The 26,646-nt window shown below is 27.4% G+C and overlaps 3 protein-coding genes across 3 annotated transcripts; all 3 read left to right on the forward strand.

Moving 5' to 3' along the window:
* Positions 1-5,997: 5,997 nt before the first annotated feature.
* On the forward strand, positions 5,998-9,891 carry DICPUDRAFT_34543 (uncharacterized protein; the record flags this gene model as incomplete). The annotated part of the gene is made up of 3 exons (XM_003288704.1): positions 5,998-6,805; positions 7,580-9,583; positions 9,632-9,891. 3 exons carry the CDS (start codon positions 5,998-6,000, stop codon positions 9,889-9,891), a joined length of 3,072 nt encoding a protein of 1,023 aa, XP_003288752.1.
* Positions 9,892-12,405: 2,514 nt separating this feature from the next.
* Positions 12,406-24,590, forward strand: DICPUDRAFT_79541 (uncharacterized protein; the record flags this gene model as incomplete). The annotated part of the gene is made up of 5 exons (XM_003288705.1): positions 12,406-12,989; positions 13,065-13,553; positions 13,628-14,065; positions 14,134-14,673; positions 14,747-24,590. The coding sequence occupies 5 exons, from the start codon at positions 12,406-12,408 to the stop codon at positions 24,588-24,590; spliced, it is 11,895 nt and encodes a 3,964-aa protein (XP_003288753.1).
* Positions 24,591-25,748: 1,158 nt separating this feature from the next.
* On the forward strand, positions 25,749-26,018 carry DICPUDRAFT_153030 (uncharacterized protein; the record flags this gene model as incomplete). The annotated part of the gene is made up of 1 exon (XM_003288706.1): positions 25,749-26,018. The coding sequence occupies one exon, from the start codon at positions 25,749-25,751 to the stop codon at positions 26,016-26,018; it is 270 nt and encodes an 89-aa protein (XP_003288754.1).
* Between the last annotated feature and the right edge of the window lie 628 nt (positions 26,019-26,646).

The following is a 26,646-nucleotide window of genomic DNA, read 5'->3' on the forward strand; positions in this document are numbered from 1 at the left end:
TTAAAACTAAATTCTATATTTTCTAATGACTCTTTTAGTTTCCTTTTTTTGCTATTATTATCATTTGTGAATTTTTGTTCGTTATTAATATTTACAAGTTGTTTTGAATTATTTACAGTTTGTTTATTTTTTTTTTTTTTTTTTTTATAAAGTTCTATTTTTTTATCAAATGATTTTAATAATTCTTCTATTGAATTCATTCGATTTTTTATTGATGTTAATTTTGGCTCTAATAAACATGAGATATCAATTATGGTTTCATTATTATTTTCTTTGGTATTATTATTATTATTATTATTATTATTATTATTATTATTATTATTATTATATAAATGTGAGAAAATACTTTTCTCTCCTTTAAGTTTATTTACAAATTCATTTTCTTTATTCATGTTATTATTATTATTATTTACACTTTTTTCATTACTGTTATTACTATCTTGGTATCCCAATAGTAATTGATGATCTCCGTCACTAAATTCAAAATCAAAAGATAATGAAGAGTCAACTTGATAGTTTGTTTCAATTTTGTTATTATTTTTTTTAATATTATTGTTGATATTATTATTATTATTATTATTATTATTATTATTATTATTATTATTATTATCTGTATTATTATTTTTTTTATTTAAATTTTTTTGTGAAAATGATATATCATTTTTGTTTTTCATTCCATTTTTTTTTATTAATATATTTTTTATTGTTGATTTATTATATTATTTAAAATTATAGAAATTATTATTATTATTTACAAATTCGATAAATAATGTAAAAAAATAAAAATAAAAATAAAAATAAAAATAAAATATTTTTTTTCATTTTTTAATTTTTTTACTTGGAAAAAAAATTATAAAGAACAATTAAATTTCAAAAATAATATTAAAATAAATAATATATTTAATATGGAATTAATTAAACATAGTAATTGGGCACAATTCTCAAAGGAATTAGCCATCTATATAAAAACATTTGCAAATTTTAAAAAATAAATAAAAAAATAAAAAAAAAAATAGAAATTTTCGTTTTTTGATAAACTTAAAAATCATAATTTTATTATCTATATTTTATGTTTTTGTAAAATTCGAAAAATAAAAAGTTTTTATTATTTTTTTTTAAAATTTTTTTTGATAAATTAAAAATAATTGTTGATAATTTGATTATTATTAATTATTATAAAGTAATTATACTTTTTTTTTTTTTTTTTTTTTTTTTAAAAAGTGAAGATGATTAAAAGCAAATGCTTTAAATTAATCAGTAAAATTCATTTCAAGATTTAAAGTTCATTTACATGTAATGTAGATGGAGCTACTTTAGTTATAGATAAATAATAAATATAAATAATTCTAATAATCAAATAAATATACAATTCTTTGTTTGTGAAAACTAAAACCAAAAACTTTATTTTTTTAAATTAAATTATTTTTAATTATTAAAATTATTTGATCTTAGTACCTTACAAATTATTATAATTGTTTGATTAAATAACTATATAAGTTATAATTAATTAATTAAGTGAATTTTGATGATAATACATTACATACATAACAATTTACACTTTTTTTAAAATCACCGAAAAGATAAAACTTTAAAAGAAGAAAAGTAATTGCAAGAGGCGAGATTCGAACTCGCGAACCGACAGGATGAGATCTTAAGTCACACGGATTTAACCAGGCTTTCCTACCCTTGCTTTCTTGAAATTAATGAAGATACGTTTTTGTCGCATCCTTCCTCAAAAAAATTAAAATTCAATAACCTGAAAGTAAATTACTAAAAAAATTATAAAAAAAATTAATAAAAGTCGTGTTAACCTTTGCACTCTTCATATTGAAGGGGTAGGTCAAAAATTCGTGGTTAGCAATTAATACAAAAAAGGATGCTTCCTCAGAAACCAGTGGAATTCAGATATATATTTTGAGTGAAAATACCGATACACCTGGAAAGCTACAGAACTTTATCGATGAATTATAAATAAAAATTTAATAAAAAAATTACTCAACAAAAATTACCCAACAAAAATTAAATAACTAAATTAAATAATCAAATTAAATTACTAAAAATTCTTTTAAAAATAAATAAATAAAAGTCGTGTTAACCTTTACGCCATTCTTATTGAAGGGGTAAGTCAAAAATTCGTGGTTAGCAATTAATACCAAAAAGATGCTTCCTCCAAATTGAACTTTTAATATTTTTTAACTCTACCAAGCTTTCCTACCCTTGCTTTTTTATATTATTTGTAATGAATCAATATTCTAAATCTTTAAGTAAATAATAACTGCCAATTCCAGTATTTTGTAACTGCTTTTTAATAACTACCAATTCCAGTATTTCAACTACCTTAAGAATTAGCTTCTGGTGTAATAATCTTCGAATACTACTATATATATATAAATATAATATTAAAAGATAAGACATATAAATTATAAAACCTTCATACCTAAACTGTTTGCAAATAAATTAAAGACTCTTTGAAATGTAAATTAAAAACCTTTATACAAATATTAACTGTGAGATAAACACCTTTATTTATATTTGTTTTGTAATAAAAATTAAATTATAAAAAAAAATGAAATTAAAAATTAAAAATTAAAAATTTATAAAATTAATTTTTAAATAAATTAAATTTTATAAATTTTTAAAAAATTAAAAATTAAATAAATTTTTTAATTTTTTTTTTTTTTAAAAATAAATAACGTTTAATAATTATTATTAATAACATGTTAGAATCCGAGATATCTAACATCTAGAACCAATCTCATTCTGTATAAATACCTCAAGTCCTCAGTCTAAAACTTTAGAGTTTTTTTTTTTTATTTAGTAGTTATAGATATATATGTTTAGACAAGTTTTAAATAATAAATAAAGTATATTTTAGTGTTATTCGCTTTCTCATAATTGTTTAAAGTGTTAGGTATCTCGGATTCTAACATATTATTATTAATATAATTATTAATAACATTTTATTAATTTTTAATTTAATTTATAAATAAAGGTGTTAATCACACAGTTAATATTTGTATAAAGGTTTTTAATTTACATGTCACGAAGAGTCTATAATTTATTTACAAACAGTTTAGGTATGGAGGTTTTATAATTTATATGTCTTATCTTCTAATATTATATTTTTATATAATAGTATTCGAAGATTATTACATTAAGTGTTTTTAAGTTATTTAAGTGTTTTAGTGTTTATTATTTAGTTTGTGTTAATATATTTTATGCGTCTCCTTAAGTGTGTATTTTAGAGTTTATTATATTTTCGTTTAGTATTTTAGTTGTGTAACTTAGTCATAATCATATACCTTTTCATTACATATTTTATAAATAGAGATATTTTTATAAAAATGTCAGTGAAAATACCATATTCAATTTGATATTTTCTTTTTTTTTTTACAAACAAAACATTCCTGCTCTATTAAATAATTTCATTTTAAAAGGTATCAAAATTAAAATAATTGTGAAATTTTATAATATTTGATTAATAAGAAATAGACCCAGGTTATATTTATCAAACTATTTATTAATATATTAGAATTTTTAGAATTTTTATATAACTTAATGGTGAGAAATTATTTTTTTTTTTTTTTGTTTTTTTTTGTTTTTTTAGGGTTTTTTTGATCAGTTTTTTATTTTTTTGGGGATTCAATAGCTAGCGATAATAAAGATATTATTACAACAATAAATAAACAATTTTTATTGATATATTATTTTTTAAAAAATAACTGTTTAATTATTTTTCAAAAAAAACTTGCATATAACAAAATAAGTATTTAATGAAAAAAATACATTAACGATCGTCCTCTGCTATAGCTAAAAAGAATTAAATTAAATTATAATTATATGTTATTTGTAAATAAATAAAAAATTAACAATCTAATAAATAATATAAACCTAAAAATAAAATCAGTTTGGATATAAATAACTGATTTCCTTTTATTTTTGCTTATTAAACGGGTTCGTGCTTTAAAAAAAAGGGGGTGTGATGTAAAACTTATTTTTTTTTTTATATAAAATTTAAATTTCGACCACTTGAAATTTTTTTTTTTTTATATAAAATTTTCCGACTTATAAATAAAATTACACATTAATTTTTTTTTTTTATAAATATAACGAAGGCATAGAAAAAAAAAAATGAGGTATTTAATTTTTTTTAGAAATTTGGCCCATTTTCAAAAAATTTAAGTAAATATCTTTATTGCGCATAAAAAAATTAAAAACAGAAAAAATAATTAAAAATAATTAAAAAAAATTAAAAAAAATTAAAAAAAAATTTTGGTGATAAAAAGCTAAGATTATTGTGCAAATTTTTTGACAAATATCTTCGAATCTAAAAAAATAATTAAAAAAAAAATAAAAAAAAATAAAAAAAAAAATATTTATAAAAAATTGGTATTTAAGAATACAGTTTTTTTATGTCCAAATTCATCAGACTATAAAAAGTTCTGTGCAACTGCCTAAAAAAAAAATGTTTCACAATATGCATTTTTTTTTTTTTTTTTAAAACCATCTAAAAAAAAATAAAGAATAAAAAAAAAAAAAATTAAATTTAATATTGTAACATTAAATTTAATCATTAAAACTAAATAATAATAATAATAATAATAATAATAATAATAATAATAATAAAAACTTTGTATCATTAATAAAAATATTTATTTAGTAATAATAATATTATTATTAAAAATAAAATGAAATTCAAATCATTTTTTCTTGCTGTATTTTTATTATTTTTTTTAAACAGCAGAAATTTGGGTGTGTTTAATAAATTTTTTTTTTTAAAAATATTTTTCCTTAAAAATTTTATACTTACTCTATCATTTATTTTTTTAGTAAAAACTCAAAGCCAACCGCTAGTGAATCAAATCTTAAATTATAGTAACATTCTAATTTTTTATGTATACAATATAGATGCAAATACAATTTTTCAAATATTTGTAAATGACTACGAAATATCATCAATTTGTGTCTATGTTGATAACCCTGTAGGTCTTCCAACAATAAAAGGTATTCAGTGTAAAGATTTACCTGTAAATAATTCCATTAAATCTGGAAATATTAAAACTATTTTAAATGGTATTGAAGCAACCAAAGTTTTTGATTTTATGGTAAGTTTATATTATTATTATTTTTAATAAATTATTATACTAACAAATTTTTTTTAGCCTGTAATAACTTCATACACTGCTACACCATACAACCTTCCAACAACTGGAGGTAATATTATTTTAAATGGAAGATATTTTGACTTGAATAGATTTGATTGTAAATATAAATAAATAAATAAAATTTATTTATTATATTTTAATTTTTATTAACAAAAAAATTTAAATTAAAAATTTAATAGCCACAAGCAATCAATTTCAACTTTTCTATAGAAGAGAAGAAATGCCAGCTTCAAGTTATATAGTCACAGATAGTACCAGTATTGCTGTTCAAATTCCAGATGGCACCGGTTATACTCCAGGTAGAATAGACAATCCTATTTATGCTAGATCTAAAATAAATGTAACATCAGCTACTACTAATATTAGATATATGTACCCAACATTATCTTCGGTAGTTTATGATGAAAGCAATAACTACTTTACTATTGCGGGTGAAAATTTTGGAGCATACCAGAATCTTTTGAAAGTCTATGTATGCGATAAAGTTGCCGAGGAGGTCCAATTGGTCGAACCACATACAAAAATTTCAGTTTACTACGATTCAACATTATATAATAATAAAGTCTGCCAAATTATCCAACTAGAGGTTAATAATCAAAATTCCTCAACTGGTATTTTATCAATCCCATCTCACATTACTTCAGTCAGTTCACCTCCAGGCAAGGGTGGTCAAATTACAATTCAAGGTTCCTTCTTATCAACTACTAGCTACTATGGAACAACCCTGGTTTGGAAATTATATTATAATAACAGTATCTATCAAAGCACCCAATGTCCCACAATAAGCCCCACAACTTTAATTTGTAACTCGCCAGCAGGTAGTGGAACGTTAATGGTAAAACTCGAGATCAACAACAAACTTACCGAAACTATCAGCGTTCCATATATAAGCCAATTCTTATACTCTTCCACTAGATTAACCTATGGTGTAGCAGGCATTATAACACTTACTGGTGAAGGTTTTTTACAAGGTACAATTAGTGTTAGCATTGGTTCTAAATCATGCACAAATCCCCAATTTGTAGACTCAAAAACAATCACATGTACTTTCAGTGCAGATGTTCCTCCACTAACAGATGGTCTAGATATCGTTGTATCCACACCGAATGGTAACTCTCCTGGAAAATTTTTCTACATCTCAGAAACTTTTAGCCACGTTATTCAACAAGGTGACATTCTATATTTATATGGAGATTTATTTACAACATTTTCAAAAATCACTCTAGGTTTAAATGATATTTCAACTTACTGCACAGTGACAAACTCCTCACTAATTACATGCTCAAACTTACCCAACATTCCAAGTGGTACTGTAACTATAACTGGTGGGACAATTTCAAGCTATCCATTTGTTTTTACTCCAATTATTGACAGCATTTCAAATAATTTATTTCCGACCACTGGTGAAAAAATTACAATAACTGGTAAATATTTTGAATTGGCTGTTGGACAACCATCACAAACACTTTCAATTATTTTTGACAGTGCTCAATCTTTTACCACATTCACATTAAAAAGCTCAAGCATAATAGAATTTACAATTCCATCGGGTAAAGGAAGAGACCATTTATTGGCTCTTAAGCAAACATCATTTGTTTCAAACTCGATTGGCTTCTCTTATTTGCCACCAACCATTACTAGTTACACCCAAACGAGCACAAGTCTTTTAATTAAAGGTACCAATTTGGGTCAAGATCTATTAACCACCACTATTACAATTGGTTCAAATGCAATTCAAACAGCAAGTCTCACCACCCCACATACCACGATATCTTTAACAATCCCATATGCTCAACAAAATGGTCCATTAGCTATCATTGTTAGTGGCCAGAGAGCTTCAATTGATTTTAAACTTACACCAGGATTAACTTCAATTTCAAGCCCACCAGTTTCAGGGGGTTTGGTAACAGTTGTCGGTACCTTTATGAGCAATCAAAAATCGGATGGTAACCCGTTAAACTTTGTATTAGATACTAGCAAAGGACAAACACCATGTAACTTAATATCTGCTCCAACAACCAATATCGACTATAAATATAGCTGTATGATGCCAAGTGGGTCAGGTTCTTTTAATTCATTTTTAACCATTGATGGAATAAATTCAAATGTAATCAGCTCATCATACCAATATCCAAAAGTTATAACTGCAACAAGTACAACTTATAATATAGCCAGCGCAGTTACGATTATTGGTGATCAATTTTCTACCCCAGTTACAGTTCATATCCAAGATTCAAAAAATAATGATTTAGAATGTACAAATCCTGTTGTTAAATCAATAACAGAAATTACATGTCAATTTGCATCAACTTTACCAAAACCATTACCAACTGACCCATATTTTAATGTAATAGTAAATGTTAATGGAAGTATTGGTCAAAACCAAGCATTTAAATATTTGGAACCACTCCAAGTTACAGATGTAAATCAAATTGATGATACCATTACTATTATTGGTACTGGTTTCTCATACGATATCAGCACCACCACTATATTTATCTCTACCCAAGAACTTACACCAAACTGTAATATTAATAGTGATACCGAGATTGTCTGTAGCACTATCCCTCTTTATATTCTTAGTGGTAAAATAGAGGTTTCCAATAAACTTACCAAGTCAAACAGTTTTACATTTTATTTCAAACCTTATATTATCTCACTTAGCACCCCAATATTAGATACTGCTGGTGGTGAAACTATTACGATTTCCGGTAGATTTTTCGAAACTGTAGACCCAATCACCAATTCGAATAACAATTTCAAACTTTTATCAGATGGTATCCATCAACTATCTATTTCTCAAATCGACGGAACAACAATTATCGCTAAAAGCATTAGTGGATATGGTAAAAACCATTATTTTGTTGCACAATCAAATAGTAGAATCTCAAATCAAGTTCAATATTCATTTGCCCCACCTTTTATTACAGGATTTACTCAAATTAATGAAAATCAATTTTCAATCCAAGCTCAACAGTTTAGCATTGACCAAGTATCATTAAATAGAGTTATTTTAAATGACTTAGAAACTGCACCATCTATTTCTCAAGATCGTAAATCATTAGTAATCACTGTCGATGGCAAAACCTCAAATGGACAAATATCTTTAAATGTTGCAGGTCAACTATCTAATATTCTCCCAATATTCTTCACCCCAGTTATTAAGTCATTATCATTTAAACCATATCTTGATGGATCTTCAGTTGTAACAATTAATGGTCTTTATTTCTCAAACAAAAACTATCAAACCAACAGTCAAGTTGATCTTTCATTTAGCTATGTTTTAGACTCTGCTCCAAACACCCTTTCAATATTAGAATGCACTTATATCAACGGTGAATCAGCCTCATGCAAAGGTTTCAATGGTTATGGAAACGCTAAATTATTATTGATTAAAATCGATAACTCAACACCATACTCATCAAATAATATAACCTTTTCGTTCCAAGAGCCTAAAGTTATTAAATCAACATCACTTTTTTACAATGCACCAGGAAATATCACAATCACAGCAGAAAGCTTTTTATCAAATAGTTTAGAAGTTTATGTTTCAAATGTTTCATGTTCTAATCCGGTAGCAATAGATAACAATCATATTAGATGTTTTTACGACGCAAGTGTCCCACCAAACCAAGATCAAACCTCTTTAACAATTTCAATTTTATCTAATAACATGCTTGGTAAAAATCAAGTATTCTATTATTACGAACCATTAAAGTGCCCAAATAACTGTTCCTCCGATCAAGGTGTTTGTAACCCAATTAATGGTAACTGTGCCTGTAAAGAAGGCTTTGATGGTATTGACTGTTCAATTCCAAAGCAAAAACCATTACCACCACCAATTGTAGACGGCAACGGCAATTCAATTATCAGTGGCGGTACACTTAATTTTACAGTTTCTATAGTTTACCTTAGAGAATTAGACATTTCGTCTAGTCCAGTTAAAACTCTTTCAATGTCTAATGTTCAATGGGACAATAAAACTAGAAGCAACAGCACTGATTCATACTATAAAGGTACTTTTGAAAACGATACAGCCACAATCGAATTAGATGTCACCTACTACAAAGATGCATACGAATACGATTTTGCAGGTGATATTGTTTCAATTCCTTCAAATTCAATTAAATATGTAATTACCATTTCAAACTGGCAATTCGAATCACCTTTAAACACTCTTCAAGTTATTTATAATTCAAAAACAAAGAAATATTACGATGATGGTTGCAATGTTTATCAAGCTTCAAGTAACTCTGGAGGCAGTACCAATGAATCTGTAAGCTGGTTCCAATTAGTTTCTGGTGGATCAGTTATGGATGCCAAATTTTCTAGACGTATGTTTGTTGATGACACTGTAAGAAAATCTGAAGTTTCGGTATTACCAATTGACGATCCACTTTACCTTTTACTCAATACCAGTGGCAATAACGATGAATCATCCGTCGATGCAGATCAAGGACCATTAGATGACGAATACTATAATAGATTAACCTCAATTAACACACCATTTTTTTCACAAAGAGTTGTTTTAGATCCATCATTCAATTCAATAATTAGAACTTCTTCAGATAATAAATGCGAAAATAAATGGAAAGTACCTGTTGTTGCTTCGGTTTGTGCTGCAGGTGGTGTTGCATTAATAGCTGGTGTTTCGGGCGTATTACGTTCAAAATATAAAAACAGAATCTTCCAAAAAAATTTCGCAAAAAAAATGAACACACTTTGAGCCCCAATTTTTATTTAATAAAATATATATTAAATCAATCACAAAATTCACACTGTTTTTTTTTTTTTATTTCTACAAACTATTCTTTTTATTTCATTAAAACATCTTTTAATTAAATAACATTATTTTAACTGTTAAACAATTCCTTTTTAAATGTTTTTTTTTACATAACTTTAATTTTTTTTTTTATTTTTTATTTTTATTTTTATTTTTTTATTTTTATATTTCCCTTTTTTTTTTTTTTAAATAAATGTTTAAAAAAACTTTTATAAAATAAAAAACTAACTATTTATACCACTAATAACTATTATGTATTAATAATTGTATATTCTTTTTTGTTTTTTTTTGTTTTTTTTTTTTTTCAAAAAAAAAAAATTTTAACTTTTTATTTTTTCTTCATTATAATAAATAACAATAATATATATTTAAAATAAATGTTTATATTTAAACAGTAAAAGGTATTTAAGCTTTACTGTTTCGATGAATTACAAATAAAAATTAACCAAAATTAAATTACTAAAAAAATTTATAAAAAATAATTTATTAAAAATCTAAAAAGTGTGGTTGGGGGTTTTTTTTCTTTTTTTTTTTATTAAAATATTTTTTTAAATTATATATATGATCAGTGAGCTGGATATAGGGTTTAAAAAGAATATAAGTTATGAAAAAATAAAAAATTAAAAAAATAAATAACTTAAAAAACAAATGGATGTGCAATATTTTATTTATTTTGATTAATCATCATCGTTCATTGACATGGTTTGTGATTGATCACTCATATCCGGTTTATCTGGAATAAAGCATTTTTTGGGATTTACATTAGGCCATTGGATAGCATTCTATGTTTGGTAAAAGAAAATAGAAAAAAAAAAAAATTTAAATTAGTGAAATATAAAAATATTATAAATTTTAATTTTATATTTAATATTATATATGTTAATAACTTACCATTATGGTATCAGTTGAGGCAGGAAACCATCTACTTTTTTATTAAATGTACCTTTGTTGTATATAACAAAATTTTCAGAGAGGCAGTACACCAAGAAATCGTAGCAGTTTTCATCATAGTATACCCTATCACCTTTTATTCAATTTGAGCTATCTTCAACTAATTCATGTTGGTAAGTTATATTAGATACATTATATTTGATAAATCTAATTGGTGTTTGTCTTTCAATCCCAAAATGGATGTATATTGTTTTAATGTCCTTTTCTAATTTAACTAGTGATATAAATGTTTAATGAAAAAATTTTAAAAGAAACAAAAAAAAAAAAATTTTATTTTTTATTTTTTTTTAATTTTCATTGTCCATAATAAATTAATAATAAATATGATGTTAAATATAAGTGAGAATAAAGAATAAAGAAATAAAGCAAAAAATAGAAAATAAATTTTTATTAAAAATTAAATTTTTTTTTTTTTTTTTTTAGAAAATAATTAATAAATAATAATAATAGTAATAAAAATTAATAATAATAACAAATATGGATACTTTATATTTAAAAGTATTTAGAAATAAATATATTTCAAGTTTAATTTATAGTTTTTTTAATAATAAAAAAAAATTAAATAATTTAGATTTAGGTTTAATTTTCAATAATAGAAGATTATTTCAATTAAAAATTCAAAGTTATTTGTATAATAAAGAAAGGAATAACGATAAGGAGTGTCGACTACTATTATTAATTTAAGTCAGAATGTAACTACCAAACCCAATAAAATAAAAATTTTAAAAATTATGTTACGAGCAGAAACAAAAAGAAGTTGGGTAGTAAATTAGAGATAAAACAATTATAGAATGCTATTCACTTTATTTATTTTGTGCTCATTTATGGATATTTTATTATGATTTATTTAATTTTTAAAAAAGTAATTTTTCTTTTCACCAAAAATATAAAAATAATTGTCAAATAAAAAAAGTTAACTTACTTTTATTATTATAATCGTTCTCAATATACATGATCCAGTTTATTTTTAGTATCACCCACAACACAAAAAACCAACTTTTTTTGTAAAAATACGAAGAAAAAATATAAAAATAAAATAAAAAAAATATTTTCGTTTTTTTTTTTTAAAATGATTTTTAACAAAATATCACAGTTTTTTTAACACAGTTTGTGTTCATCAATTTTAAAAAATTCAATCGTTTTTTATTTTATTTATTTTTTTTTATTTATTTTTTTTTTTATTAAAAAATCACATCATTTACAATTTGCTCGTTCGTTTTCATTATACAGCTTTTTTTTTTTTTTTTTGTTTTTTTTGTATGTTTGTTCTTTGAATTTGCACTTTTTTAACTTTAAAATTTGTGACTGTCTTTCGGTTTTTCAAAATGTAATTGCCATTAGTTAAATCTTTTTGATTTTATATAATTTTTTTAATCTTTTTTTTTTTTTTTTTTTTATAAAACTAAATATTTTCTTTTTTTTTTTTTTTAATCAAAAAATATATTAGTTATAATTTATTAACCAAAAAATTATATTATTATTATTATTTTTTTTAAAAATAAAAAAATGAAAAAAAATAAAATAATAATATTTTTATTTTTACTAATATTTATTATTCAAAGTAGTTTTATATCTACAGTTGAATCAGGATCAACGTTGGACTTAACAACATGGTCAACAAATGGTACTTTATCAACATGTATATATTATAACTTTGAAAAAAATGAATATTACGATTTAAATCCGTTATCAAAAGCCGAAGGATACGAAATCAAAACTTTCAATCCCACCACCGGTGTATGGGCAACCCAGTTTAATTTTAATTTTTGTAAAAGATCGCCACAATGTACAATGGTTGCAAATGAACTTGCTTGCTTACTAGATGCAACAAATGGTTTAAGCTACACAACTTATACAGATTTAAATAAAGTTCACACAGCCACATTCTTTGACAATTACTTCAAAATCAAATATGAATCAAGTATTTGTGGTTCCAATGGATTTGTGTATCAATTCGAGTGTGACCAATTGAATGATTACTTATATGTAGCCACAAGTAATAAATGTACTCATATAATCAAATCAAAGCATGCTTGTAAAAAGAAAGGTGTATTATTTAATAATGGTGCTTTATACGATTTAAGAGCTTTGTAAGTAGCAGTAGTTATTTATTCATTTATATTTATTAAAATATTAATATTTTATTTACATTTTAACCAATATAGAGCATCCACAAATTTATATCAAAGTACTGATTATAGTAAAGATGTTTTGTTTAATTTATTCGACAATGCAGACAGATGCACATCATTAAGCGGGGTTACTTCAAATAAATATCAAGCTTGTCTCTTAACCGTTAAAGATAAAACAAAAACTATGGATGATAATTTAAGATACGATTTGGATAAAGGAGTTTTAAATACTGGCTCAGTTACAGAAGCTAAAACTATCACTTTTGACACAGTTAACCAAATTATTACTATTAAAATCTCATCTCCTCAATCTTATTCAACTCAATGCACTGCCTCTAATAGCCGTTTCTATACATCATTTAATCTCTATTGTGATCCATTCAAACATTACTTTATTGACCAATTAGAAACTTCAAGTACTTCCAACTGTTATAATAATATCAAAATTTATACTAAATATGCTTGCCCAACTTCATATCTCTTTGATAAATCTCAGTTTTACGATTTGTCACCAATTCAATTGTAAGTTGTATAAAAATAGATATATATATTATAAATTTGTTTATTAATATTATTATTTATTCTTTATTTTAAAGACCCCAAACAAGTTTCTATAACATTAAACATGTTACAAATTCAAAAACATATAATATTTTATTTAATATTGGTAATAAAGTTAAACAGTGTCACGATTTAATGGGTGTTAGCACAGGTATTCATTATGCATGTCAATATTCACATTCAGCTGGGAATACTAATCAAATTGCCTCAGCTTCTCAAGGTCAAAAGGTAACTCTTGATTATAATAGAATTACGCTTGAATATAAATCAGCACCCGTCGCTGGTGAATGTCTTAGAAAGTTATCAATAGTATTACTTTGCAATCAAAATATACATTTTAGAATTTTATCTGCTGTGGAGTCTAGTGTTTTATGTATCTATACAATTACTGTTGAAACTAAATATGCTTGTTCATCCAGTGTTTATTATGATACCTCAAAATCAAATTATTTCGATTTAACTCAATTAACAAAGTAAGTATATATATCTTTTCGATTAATTTTTTAAAGAAAATATTAATAAAAAAGTTTAATTTTATTAGAGTAAACGATAGAAGCGTTTCTATGTCCGCAAATGGAGTTTCATATACACTCCGTTATGCTGTTAGTACAACAAACCTATTTTGTCAATCCTATGGTTCATCAGACCGTGATTATCAAGCATGTCAACTTATTGATGGTGTTCTTTATCATGTTGGAAGTATTAGTAATCAAACATCGATTGCTTCTAGTAATGGTATTGTTGTTTCATATGTTTCTGCCCCAGATGCTGGAAAACCTTGCCAAGGAAAAATTCAAAGAGTTTTAAATCTTGATTTAAGATGTGATTCATCTACTGAATATTCTCTACAAACTGCAGTTGAAACCACAGGTACCTGGGCATGTTTATACAATTTACAAGCAAATTCAAAATATGCATGTCCATTAACTTCAGCACCAATATTACCTGCAGTTATTCCTCCAGTACCTTATATTTTAGGTGGTGGTCCAGCCTCAAATAATCCAAATTTAGAAAATCATTTAAATGGTAAATTTTATGATACATCAAGAATCAAATATTATGACCTTAGTGCTTTAAGAAGGTAATTAAATTTTTTAAAATCATATAATTAGCCAAGATGAATTTTTATACTAATAGTTTTTTTAATTTTTTAGATCCTCAACCGGAATACCATATACATATACAAGTGGACAGGATGTATACTATTACAATTTATTTGGTTCAACCTCTTCTTGTAATAATATTGCAAAAAATGAATGGTATCAATCATGTGTGTTTAAATCAGGAACTGCTAAACTCCAAGGCCATTTATCATCATCAGATTATTCATTCATTGAAAATGGTGTAACAATTGCATATTATTCAAATGTTGTCGAATCCGAATGTAGTGTTAATAATGGTGTTAGAAAGTTTGAAATTGAATTTGCATGCGATGCATCCCAAGAATATTCTTTAGTAACGGTTAAAAATACTAATGCTTGTTATATTAAACTCCATATTAAAACCAAATATGCATGCCCAATTAACTCAATGTATATTTTGGATGGTCTAATTTATAATCTCAAACCAATGGTATTACCATCTTCAAGTAATCCATTTTCAGCTTCAGTTTCTGTATCTGGAAATGAATATGACGTTTTCTTTAATATTTTTAACCCATGTGACTATTGTAAAGTTAGAGCTTCAACTTCAACTACCCTTTATGCTGCCATCGTTTCAAAATCTGGTACTTCTGTTCAAGTTACTTCTATTGCTAATAAGCCATCTATTACCCCTGCAGTTTTTTCAGATAGTTTAGAAAGAATGGTTCTAGTAACTTTTGGTACTGTACTCCGTGTAGTACTTATGTGTGACCCAAAAACTTCTTATACTGTTTTAAAAATGACAAATCCATCATCAAATGATTATATTTTATATATCTATACAAAATTTGCATGTCCTTCATATAGATTGTTTGAAGAAACAAATGGTAACCATATTGACATTTCCCCACTTCAAAACTCTGTTAAGGCAGAGCCTTTTTCATTTATTAATCCTCAAAATAACGATAAGATTTATTATACTATTGGTAATGGTGTTTTTGGGGGATGTGGAAAAGGTTTCCAAACATCACAATCATGTATTGTTTCAAACACGGGTGCAATAACACCTATTGCCGATATTACAAAAAGTCAAATTATTACCAAATTATCAAATGGTTTACAAATTAGTTATTATGGTCTTGTATCAAGTGCTTTTGATCCTCCACCAAATACAGATGATATTTATGGTTATAAGAATCCTTCTTTTACAATTGATTTACAATGTGACTCAACTATAGATTATGCTCTAGAAACTTCCAAGGTTTATAAAAATTATGTATCAGTTAAGGCCAAATCGAAATATGCATGTCCCAAATTACTCTCAAATGACTTCATTTCCAATCCTTATGTAGACCCTTGCGTATTAACATGTGAAAAAAAAAAACTTACCGACCTCAATGATATAGTTAACGTACTTCAAAGTCTTGGTATTTGCCAAGTTGAATTTATGGTATATAATATTAGAGATTTATTAGATAGATGGGTTGGAAACAATATCGAAGGTGATTACACAAGTGGACAAGTTTATAAAAACCTTTTCACATCTTTGCCACCTGCAAATTATATTCTTTCATATTATGCTGCATTAAATCCATCAAATGCTTGTGCATACAGTCCAACTGGTAAGAACAAAGGTTCTATTAGATTATCAGATATGTTTTATGTTACCAGTGATCTTAAACTAATTACATCATCTCAATCAAATTTACTCAAAGGAACTGATGATCCATTCACCAATGTGTATTATAAACAATTTGGTTCTCAAGCATACGGTCTTGCAATTATTGAATATCAAGGTAAACTTTGTTATTTTGAAGAAACCACAAGAGCCATTGCTGAATCTACCAAATTTTTTGAAAAGTGTCCATTTTATTTCTTACCAATAGTAACAGGTATAACTTCCTCAAGCGGTTATACAGGTGGAGACCTTAAAATTCTTGGTTATCGTTTTCTTTCAGACTCATATAGTATAGTCTTTTCAAGCCAAAGTGGAATTTCATATGGTACCATAATTAACAGATCCGATGATGTTATTATTGTTATTATCCCAAGAGGTTTAGGTAGTGGTTTTGTTTATCTCGAAACATTTGGTGGTGCACAAACAAAAAAATTCGAATTCACATTCTTAGAGAGAAAATCAGAGAAAATTATTATCAACGAATTCCAAACAGCAGAAGTTAATAGATTCTATTTTATTGGTTCTGGTTTTGACTCAGTTATTAAACCATACATCATGGAGAATAATGAATTAATTCACTGCGAATTTGAAAGTAGTTGTAATAAAGTACCAACATCAATTATCGAAGGATTACCAGAAGGTCAATATGTAACCAATCGTCCATGTCTCAGTCAACAAGCATATGTATCAAATGAAAATTATTTCAATTCAAATATATACAAAATCTTTGTTTGTATTAAAAAATCTTTGGGTGTTGGTAAAGGCACAATCAAATTTGATGAAACTGGTGATGTTATCAGCTATAGTTATAGTAGACCATACTTTTACCAATTAAGCGAATATTTTATGGGAACCGATGGTGGATATATGCACATTAGTGGTTTTAATTTCCCTCCAACTAAAGAAATTATTGATAAAGGTTTAACACCACCAACAGTTTGGCCAGAGACTAATGTTTACTTTAGTGGTATTGAAATTTCAAATGTAGAATGGACAAGTTCTAGTGATTTCAAGGTTTTAATACCACCAGGTATTGGAATGGGTTCAGTTACATTTAGAGTAGGTGGCCAGTCTCCTGAGCAAGGTGGTTATTCTGTAATGTACGGTTTGCCATCAGTAACAACAAGAAGTCTTGGTTCGACAGATGGTGGTGAATTATTTTTCATTGGTAATAACTTAGTTCCATCATCATTATCAAGTCAAGTCAATCAAATACCACCAGATAACTCAAATAATTTTAAATTTAACGAAGTTATTTCAAAATCAATAACATGGTATAACTCTACCCATGCTAAAGCCATGGTCCCAAAAGGTATTGGTACAATCCCAGTTTCGGCTACAGTTGGTGGATTCAGATCAGATTTTGCTTATCCAGGAGGCCAATATTTCCAATTTTTCTCATATGATAGTCCATATATTACACCAACACCATATATTTCATATGAAAATGATTTTATTACCATCAATGGCCAAAATTTCGTCCCAGCTGGAATTGATCCAGAAACTAATAGTAATGTTGGTATGTATTTCGGACCTAGTACTGTTAAAATTGGCGATAATTTATGTAAAGAAACCATTTGGGTAGATTCAAAGACTATTAAATGTAAAGTTCCAGCAGGTTCAGGTATTGGGTTATCAATTGAAGTCTATATTGGTGGTTTAAAATCAGCTTTAAATAATTATTTTTCATATTACGATCAATGTGATCATGTTTGTGATCAATTAACCAAAGACGAATTAGAAGACATTAAGAAAAATGGTAAAACTGATTTAAAGAGTTCTTTAATTTTAATGGGAAGTTGTTTAAACCAATTCAATAGTTACTCATCATTCGAAGCCATTGAGTCATTTATTTTAAATAGATGGGTTAAAGATCCAACACCAAAAAACCATATTTCAGGTCAATTATATAAATATTTAAATGGTGATTCATCAAAACAAACCATTCAACTATTAGGCAAATACTTTAATACACAATCTTTAAATATTTTAGATGATGTCAATACATGCACATATAATACAAATAGAAGAACCTTTTCCTTGTATGATATTATCAATGTTAGTGCTGATATCTTCAAATTGGTAGTTGCTTCTCCAGTAATTGAGGGAAACATTATTAAATATTCCAAAGGTTATTCAACTTATTATTTTTCATCTCCAAAATCAACAGAAACCAATATAGGTTTATCAATTGTTTTCATTAATAATAGAATCTGTAGTTTTATCGAATCATCATATCAAGACTTTAAGAATGGTAAAATTTTAACATCATGTCCAGTAGGTCCAATCGTAGATCAAGTCACCAACCCAACTACAACCACAGCTAATGGTCAATATTCAATCACAGTCCAAGGTAGATTATTTGATCAAACAACATTAATTAAAGTCAAATCTACTCAATGTGATGTTAACTACAATGGTATTGTAACTGATCCAACTACCAATATCCAAACATTAACATGCTCATTACCATTAAGCACAACACCAGATTTCTCATTGGCTCCAATTACAATTTATAATCAATATACCAAGGATTATTACGAGAATCAATACTCATTTAAAAAAGAATTTTTCTTTAATTACCCAGTTGCCAAAGTTAATCAAATTATCTATCCAAATAATAACGATTTATCGGTCGAGATTGACTCAACTATTCAAATCATTGGTGAAAATTTCTTTACATTCGGTATTCAGCTAACTAGTGGTATTCAAGTTACAAATGGTGAAATAGATTTAACTCACACAATCTTTGACCAAAAAAGCATTAATGGAGTTGATTCTTTTTCAATTAAAGCCAGCAGTTATGGTAAAATAAATATTATAAAAGTTTATTATTTAAATAATTTAATCATGAAATTTGGTGAAGATGTAGATAATGACTTTTCAATTTCAGAACCAGTTATAACCAGTCTATCTAAATCAAGTGGTTTTTATAATGATGTTGTTACTATCTATGGTAATAACTTTTATAATGGAAAAACTAAAGTCTATTTTTCAGAAGAAGAGTGCCAAACAGTTGAATGGGTTTCAAATAAAGAAATAATTGTCACCGTACCACATGGTTATCTCTATGCAATCGTTAGGGTTAAAGTTGGTGGTTCAACAAACGATGAAGAGTTTAAATTTAACTATGGAGTCCCAACTATTGATAAAGTGATATATCATCCACAGATCAATACAAGTGTTACAGATTATTTAGATAATTTTGTAATTGTCGGTAGAAATTTAGGTTCTTATATAAATGAACAACCAGATATCTATATTTTAGATAGTGTAATTACTTGTGATTCATATTTCTGTAGCGAAGATGAATTTGACACAGAAGATGAAGAAAACCAATCAAATATTTGTTCCCATTTAAAAAAAATAGGATATCAACACTATAATGAACTTATCGATATTTTCTATTGCTCATTTGACTCTTTTATTGGCAAAAATCTTACAATTGATATCGAGATTATTGATGGCACTCAAGTTTCAAATAAAACATATTTATACTCTTACTTTGAGCCATATATCGAAAGTGTGTCATTAAATCAATCAGACACTGATGGTGGTTTAAATATTACAATTGATGGTTATAACTTCCCACCATTTGAAACTTTAAGCCCTTACTATGATAATTCAGATATTACCTGGTTAGAAGAATCAAATGTTACAATTGGCTCTAATTATACATGCGCAGTTATCGAGTTTTTCAATTCAACTCAACTTAATTGTACAATCCCACCAGGAATTGGTGCAAATCATACAATTGTCGTCTTTGTTGGTCAACAAAACTCATCTCTAGTTAGCCAGGAATATTTATTCTCATATAATCCACCAGCACTTAATATTTCATCTGATAAAGAAAGTGAAGATAAAGTTTATTATAGAGCCCCAACCAACGGTACAGTTCAATTTATAATTAATGGTACAAATTTCATTCCAAAGGATTTATCAAGCTATTATAATGAAAATGAAAATATAACATTAAATTATATTAAAATTGGAGAAAACTATTGCAATGAAACCAAATGGATCAACTCTACTTCAATCGAATGCAAACCACAACCAGGTATTGGTGAGAATTTACTAGTTCAAGTTATGGTTGGTGGTCAAATAACAAATGAAACAGTTTATTTCTCTTATGATAAACCAGTTTTGAATAATGTAAATTACACAGCCCCAACAAATGGTACCAAGGAAATTACAATTTCTGGAGAAAACTTTATTCCAATTGAATTTATTGAACAAAATAATGGTAATATTAATGAAGCTGAAAACTTTATTAAAATTGGCGATACTAAATGTGATGAAACCAAATGGATCAACTCTACCCATGTTTCATGTAAACCATCACCAGGTGTTGGTAAAGATTATCTTGTTACAATTACAGTTGGAAATCAAAAATCAAACGAAACTATTTATTTCTCTTATGATAAACCAATTTTAGATCAGAATAGTTATAACGGTTCAACAAATGGTACCACCACAATCGAAATTTCAGGTCAAAACTTTGTACCAAAAGAATTGGCAGAGCAATACAACAGTAATCAAAATGAAAAGAATAACATTAAAGTTGATGGTTTCGATTGTTTAATCATTGAATGGATCAACTCAACAGCAGTTAAATGTAGAGTTCCATCAGGTCAAGGTAAAGAATTAGAAATTAAAATTTTGGTAGAAAATCAAGAAACTGAACCAAATAAACATTTCTCATATTATCCACCAACAATCGAATCTGTTAATCCAAATAGATATAGATCCAATAGTGACGATACTGTCAAAATAACAATTAAGGGTTATGATTTCGGTAAAGATAATCAAGTCGTTAAAATTGGTGACAATGATTGCACACAGGTCGAATTTAACAATAAAGATTTAACATGCAATTTGCCAAAATCAAATAAAGTTGGAAAAGAAATTGTAAAAGTAATGGTTGCTGGCCAAGATTCAAACACCGATATTTCCTTTGAATATTATGGTAAACCATTCATTGATAGTATCTCAAAACCATCTTTTACAACATTTGATGGTGGAGATGAAATCACAATCAAAGGTGGTAACTTTATCGAAAAAGGTGAAAACGAAGATGATCTCTCAGTATTATTCAATGGTGAAAGTGCAACAACTGTAGGTAAAGCTACAAATGAAACAATTGTTATTTTATCAAAGAAGGGTTATAAATCAAATACTCCAATTAAAGTAAAATTAAATGGACAAGAAAGTAATGAAGATACATCGTTCTCATACTCTGATCCATCAATATCATCAGTTTCACCATCAAGTGGTAAATACAATCTTAAAACTCCAATTTCAATTAATGGTAAAAATCTAGGTTTAGAAGGCGAGGAATCTGAATTATCAATTAGTATTGGTTCTTCAAGTTGTGATAGTGTTCGTATTGTATCAAGTCAACTCGTAACATGCACTGTACCTTCAGTTTCAAGAGAAGAATCTGGTACAAAAGAATTAACCCTTAGATTCAATTCTAAGGATACCGAGTCTCAATATACCTATGAAGATGAAGATTCAAGTGATAGCAGTGATAGTAGTAATAGTAGCAAAGGTAGTGGTGATGATGATGGTGGTGATGATGATGGTGGTGATGATGGCGGTGATGGAACCTCTACTACTTCAGGTGGCTCAGGTGGCCCAGGTGGCCCGGGTGACGCAGCTGCAGCTGCAGCAGCAGCAGCTGCTGCTGCTGCTGCAAGTAGTACTGCAGGTGGTTCTGCAGGTGGTACTGCGGGTGGCAGTACTGCAGGTGGTTCTACTACAGGTGGTAGTACTGCAGGTGGTTCTACTGCAGGTGGTTCTACTACAAGTGGTACAGGTGTCTCAGGTGGCACAGGTGGAACAACAACAACAAGTGTTTCAACCAGCATATCAACAGGTATAATTTCAGGTAGCTCTTCAGACTCGAAAGAATCTTCAGACGCATCAGAGGACTCTTCAAGAGGTTCATCAGATAGCAGATCATCATCAGCTAGTGATTCATCAGATAGTAGCTCTTCATCAACTGGCAGCTCATCATCAGATAGTAGTTCTTCATCAACTAGCAGTTCATCAGATAGTAATTCATCAGCTAACAGTTCATCAGATAGCAGTTCATCAGATAGCAGCTCTTCATCAACTAGCAGTTCATCAGCTAACAGTTCTTCAGATAGCAGTTCTTCAGACAGCAGTTCCTCATCAACTAGCAGTTCTTCAGATAGCAGTTCTTCATCAACTAGCAGTTCATCAGCAAGCGGTTCATCAACAAGCAGTTCATCAGACAGCAGCTCCTCATCAGCTAGTGGTTCATCAGATAGCAGCTCATCAACAAGCAGTTCATCAGCTAGTGGTTCATCAGACAGTAGCTCCTCATCAACAAGCAGTTCATCGGATAGTAGTTCATCAGATAGTAGTTCATCAGCAAGCGGTTCATCAGATAGTAGTTCATCAACAAGCAGTTCATCAGATAGTAGTTCATCAACAAGCAGTTCATCAGCTAGTGGTTCAACAGATAGTAGCTCTTCATCAACAAGCAGTTCATCAGATAGCAGTTCATCCTCATCAACAAGCAGTTCATCAGATAGTAGTTCATCAGCAAGCGGTTCATCAGATAGTAGTTCATCAACAAGCAGTTCATCAGCTAGTGGTTCAACAGATAGCAGCTCTTCATCAACAAGCAGTTCATCAGATAGCAGTTCAACAGATAGTAGCTCATCAACAAGCAGTTCATCAGATAGCAGCTCTTCATTAGACAGCAGCTCCTCATCAACAAGCAGTTCATCAGCTAGTAGTTCATCAACAAGCAGTTCATCAGATAGTAGTTCATCAGATAGTAGTTCATCAACAAGCAGTTCATCAGCTAGTGGTTCATCAGATAGTAGTTCATCAGATAGCAGTTCTTCATCAACAAGCAGTTCATCATCTAGTGGTTCATCAGATAGCAGCTCTTCTACTAGCAGTTCATCAACCAGCAGCTCATCTGCAGGTAGCGAAAGTTCATCAACTAGCGAATCAAATGATAATATAAAATGCATTTATAACCCAATCGATACAATTTTGTCTTTTAGCAATCCAAATAATGAAGCCATAACATGTATTGATAGTACCGGTTTATCAAATATATTTACAAGTGGTTTTAGTTGCACAAATACATCTTCAACAACAATAGAATGCTCCAATAATGACGGTATATTTACTTTCACAGATTCTATTAGATGTTATCTAGACAACCAAGAACTTAGTGGATGTTCACTTGGAACTTTAGAAGGTATTACTGAAATTTTAGATTTAACAGATCAAAAATTAGAATGCAACTATAACAAAGAAACAAATACCTTAACTGCTAAAAACAATGAACATCAATTCATTTTCTGCTCCAATGGCGATGATTACAATCACAAATTTGAATTCAATCAAAATGTTATTTGTAATAAAAGATATGACCCAGAAACATCACTCGAATCAATTGGTTGTTCAATGGAGCAAAACCCAGAATATGTTATGTTCTTTGATAGATCGGTAAGATGCTACATTGACGATAAGACATCATGTTTCATGAGCATCTCTTCAAGCAGCTCATCATCAACTAGCTCCTCATCGGATAGTAGTTCATCAACTAGCTCCTCAACTAGCTCCTCATCAACTAGCTCCTCATCAACTAGTTCATCAAGCAGCTCATCAAACAATGATTCATCATCCTCAAAACAAAATACTCAATGCACTTATAATCCATTCCAATCAACTTTAATATTTGATAACCCAAATAGCCAAGAAATTACTTGTGTTGATAATAATGGTTTAAGAAACACATTTTACGAAAGCTTTAGTTGTTTAAACACCTCATCATCAACCATTGAATGCTCTAATAGTTTTAACTCAGACATTATAACCTTTGGTGAATCTATCCAATGTTATTTAGATGATTCAGAGATGATTGGATGTTCTCTTGAAATATTAGAGGGTCCAATTGAATCATTTGATTTAACAAATCAAACATTAAAATGCCATCAAGAAAATAACAAACTAAATATTGAAAACACTGGTGAAAGCTTTATTTTCTGTTTAAAAGGTAATGACCACAATTACAAAATGGAATTTTATAAAGAAATAGAATGTTCAAAATCAATTGACCCATATACATCACTTGAAGCCATTGGTTGTTCGATGAAACGTAATCCAAACTACATTATGTACTTTGATACATCAGTAAAATGTTTCATTGATAATAAATCATCCTGTTTTATGGAAATTAACACATAAACAAATTAAATTTAATAATAACAAATTAAATAATAAAAAAAATCTATAAATAAAAATTTAATTTTCAACATAATTATTTTTAAAACTTGTAAAATTTCATCTTTTTTTTTTAATTAAAATGTTCAGAAGTTTTTTTATAAAGTTTTTTTTTTTTTAAAGGTGATGTAATTCAGACAAATATCCATCAGAACAAATATTCTTAAACAATCCATCACAAAATGTCAAGAAATTATAATTCAAGTTCTAAAAGAAGCACATAATGACCCTGTGAATGGAATGAACACTTATGTACGTAATTATTGATCATCAACGAGGAATTCCTTGTAAGCAAATGCTTTAAATTAATCAGTAAATTTTATATAATGTTTTTAATAAAAATTTTTATAGGAAATATTCGAAACTATTGATATTTGGTAATGAATTGATATTGGCAGTATTTTTTTTGTTGTTTTTATTTGATTAATTGATTGATTATGGTAATGAAGATATGTCAGGGGTCTCCACTGATAAAGAAATTGATAACAACATTGATTGATTTTGTTGCAGACTTAATCTTAATACGATAGTATGGTGATTGGAGTAGCTTTGATTTGATTACTTAACTGTAATATATTATCATCAAAATTCACTTAATTAAATAATTATAACTTAAATAGTCATTTAATCAAACAATTATAATAATTAATAATTTTAATAATTAAAAATAATTTAATTTAAAAAAATAAAATAAAAAATTTTCGAAAATTTTCGTTTTATTCAATTTTCACATAAACTTAAAAATCATATAATTTATTATCTTTATTTTTATTGTTTATTAATGTAATGAGCAAGGATCATTACTCAATAATAATCAATATTAATTAATAATAATTAACAATTATTTTAATTCATCAAAAAAGAATTTTTAAAAAAAATAAATTTTTAAAAAAAAATAAAAAAATAAAAATAAACTTTCGAATTTTACAAAAACATAAACATTTCATATAAATTTTATTTTATTTAATTATTTGATCTTAGTACCTTACAATTTTTTTTTATAATCAGTTTTTGTTATATCCTTGCCGGCAGGACATAATAAAATCACGTAGGGGTCAAATTATTCACCATAATTAAAATTTAACAAAGTTACGAAAAAACCTAGTTGGATATCCAACTAAGATGTTGGATATGGGTAATGAAAGATTATCAAGGCACGAAGATAATCTAGTTACAGATTTAATGGAGATCGTTCAAAAATTGATGAAAGAGAATGAAATTAACAGTAGAGTTATTAAAGAAATTAACAATGAATTAGCAATTGGGAAAAATACTACGGAAGAGTTAAAAAAAGTAAATGTTCTTTTAAAAACTATGTGTGACTTACAAGAGTCAAGAGATAAACCCAAAGGTGAGAGTGTTGAAGACTCAAAACCCGCTAGAAAAAATTGAAGTTATTTATATTCATATGCATTTTAACCAGATGCAACAACAACAACTTATAGAAATCCATCAACATTAGCGTCTCCGAAAAGATAAAATAATAAAAAAAACTCCCCGTCCGGGAATTGAACCCGGGCCTTTCGCGTGACAGGCGAAAATCCTCACCACTAGACCAACGGGGAAGAGCTGCAAAAATCAATTTTTGGTAAAGAAAACCGTTTTTCACTTATCAAACATTGCCAATTTTGTTGGTCTTGTGGTGAGGATTTTCGCCTGTCCCCGGGATGAGTTAGAAGTTATTCTTTAGGGCCTGAGTTCGATACCTTTTAAAAGACATAAGAAAAAAAATGTTTAAACCCGAATATTAAAGTCCACTTAGAAAGGGGCAACCCAGGCTATTCAAAGGCTGACAATTGAAAGTACTGGTGAAAGCTTTATTTTCTGTTTAAAAGGAAATGTCCACAATTACAAAATGGAATTTTATAAAGAAATAGAATGTTCAAGGAAGGTATAATCAACAAAAATTAAATTTCCAATCAAAGAATGAAAATTAATTTACTAAGAAAAAAATAAAAGTCGTGTTACCCTTTGCTCCATTCTAATTGAAGGGGTAAGTCAAAAATTAGTGGTTAGCAAT

The sequence above is a fragment of the Dictyostelium purpureum genome (assembly GCF_000190715.1).
Source record: "Dictyostelium purpureum unplaced genomic scaffold DICPUscaffold_146, whole genome shotgun sequence".
NCBI lineage: Eukaryota > Evosea > Eumycetozoa > Dictyosteliales > Dictyosteliaceae > Dictyostelium > Dictyostelium purpureum.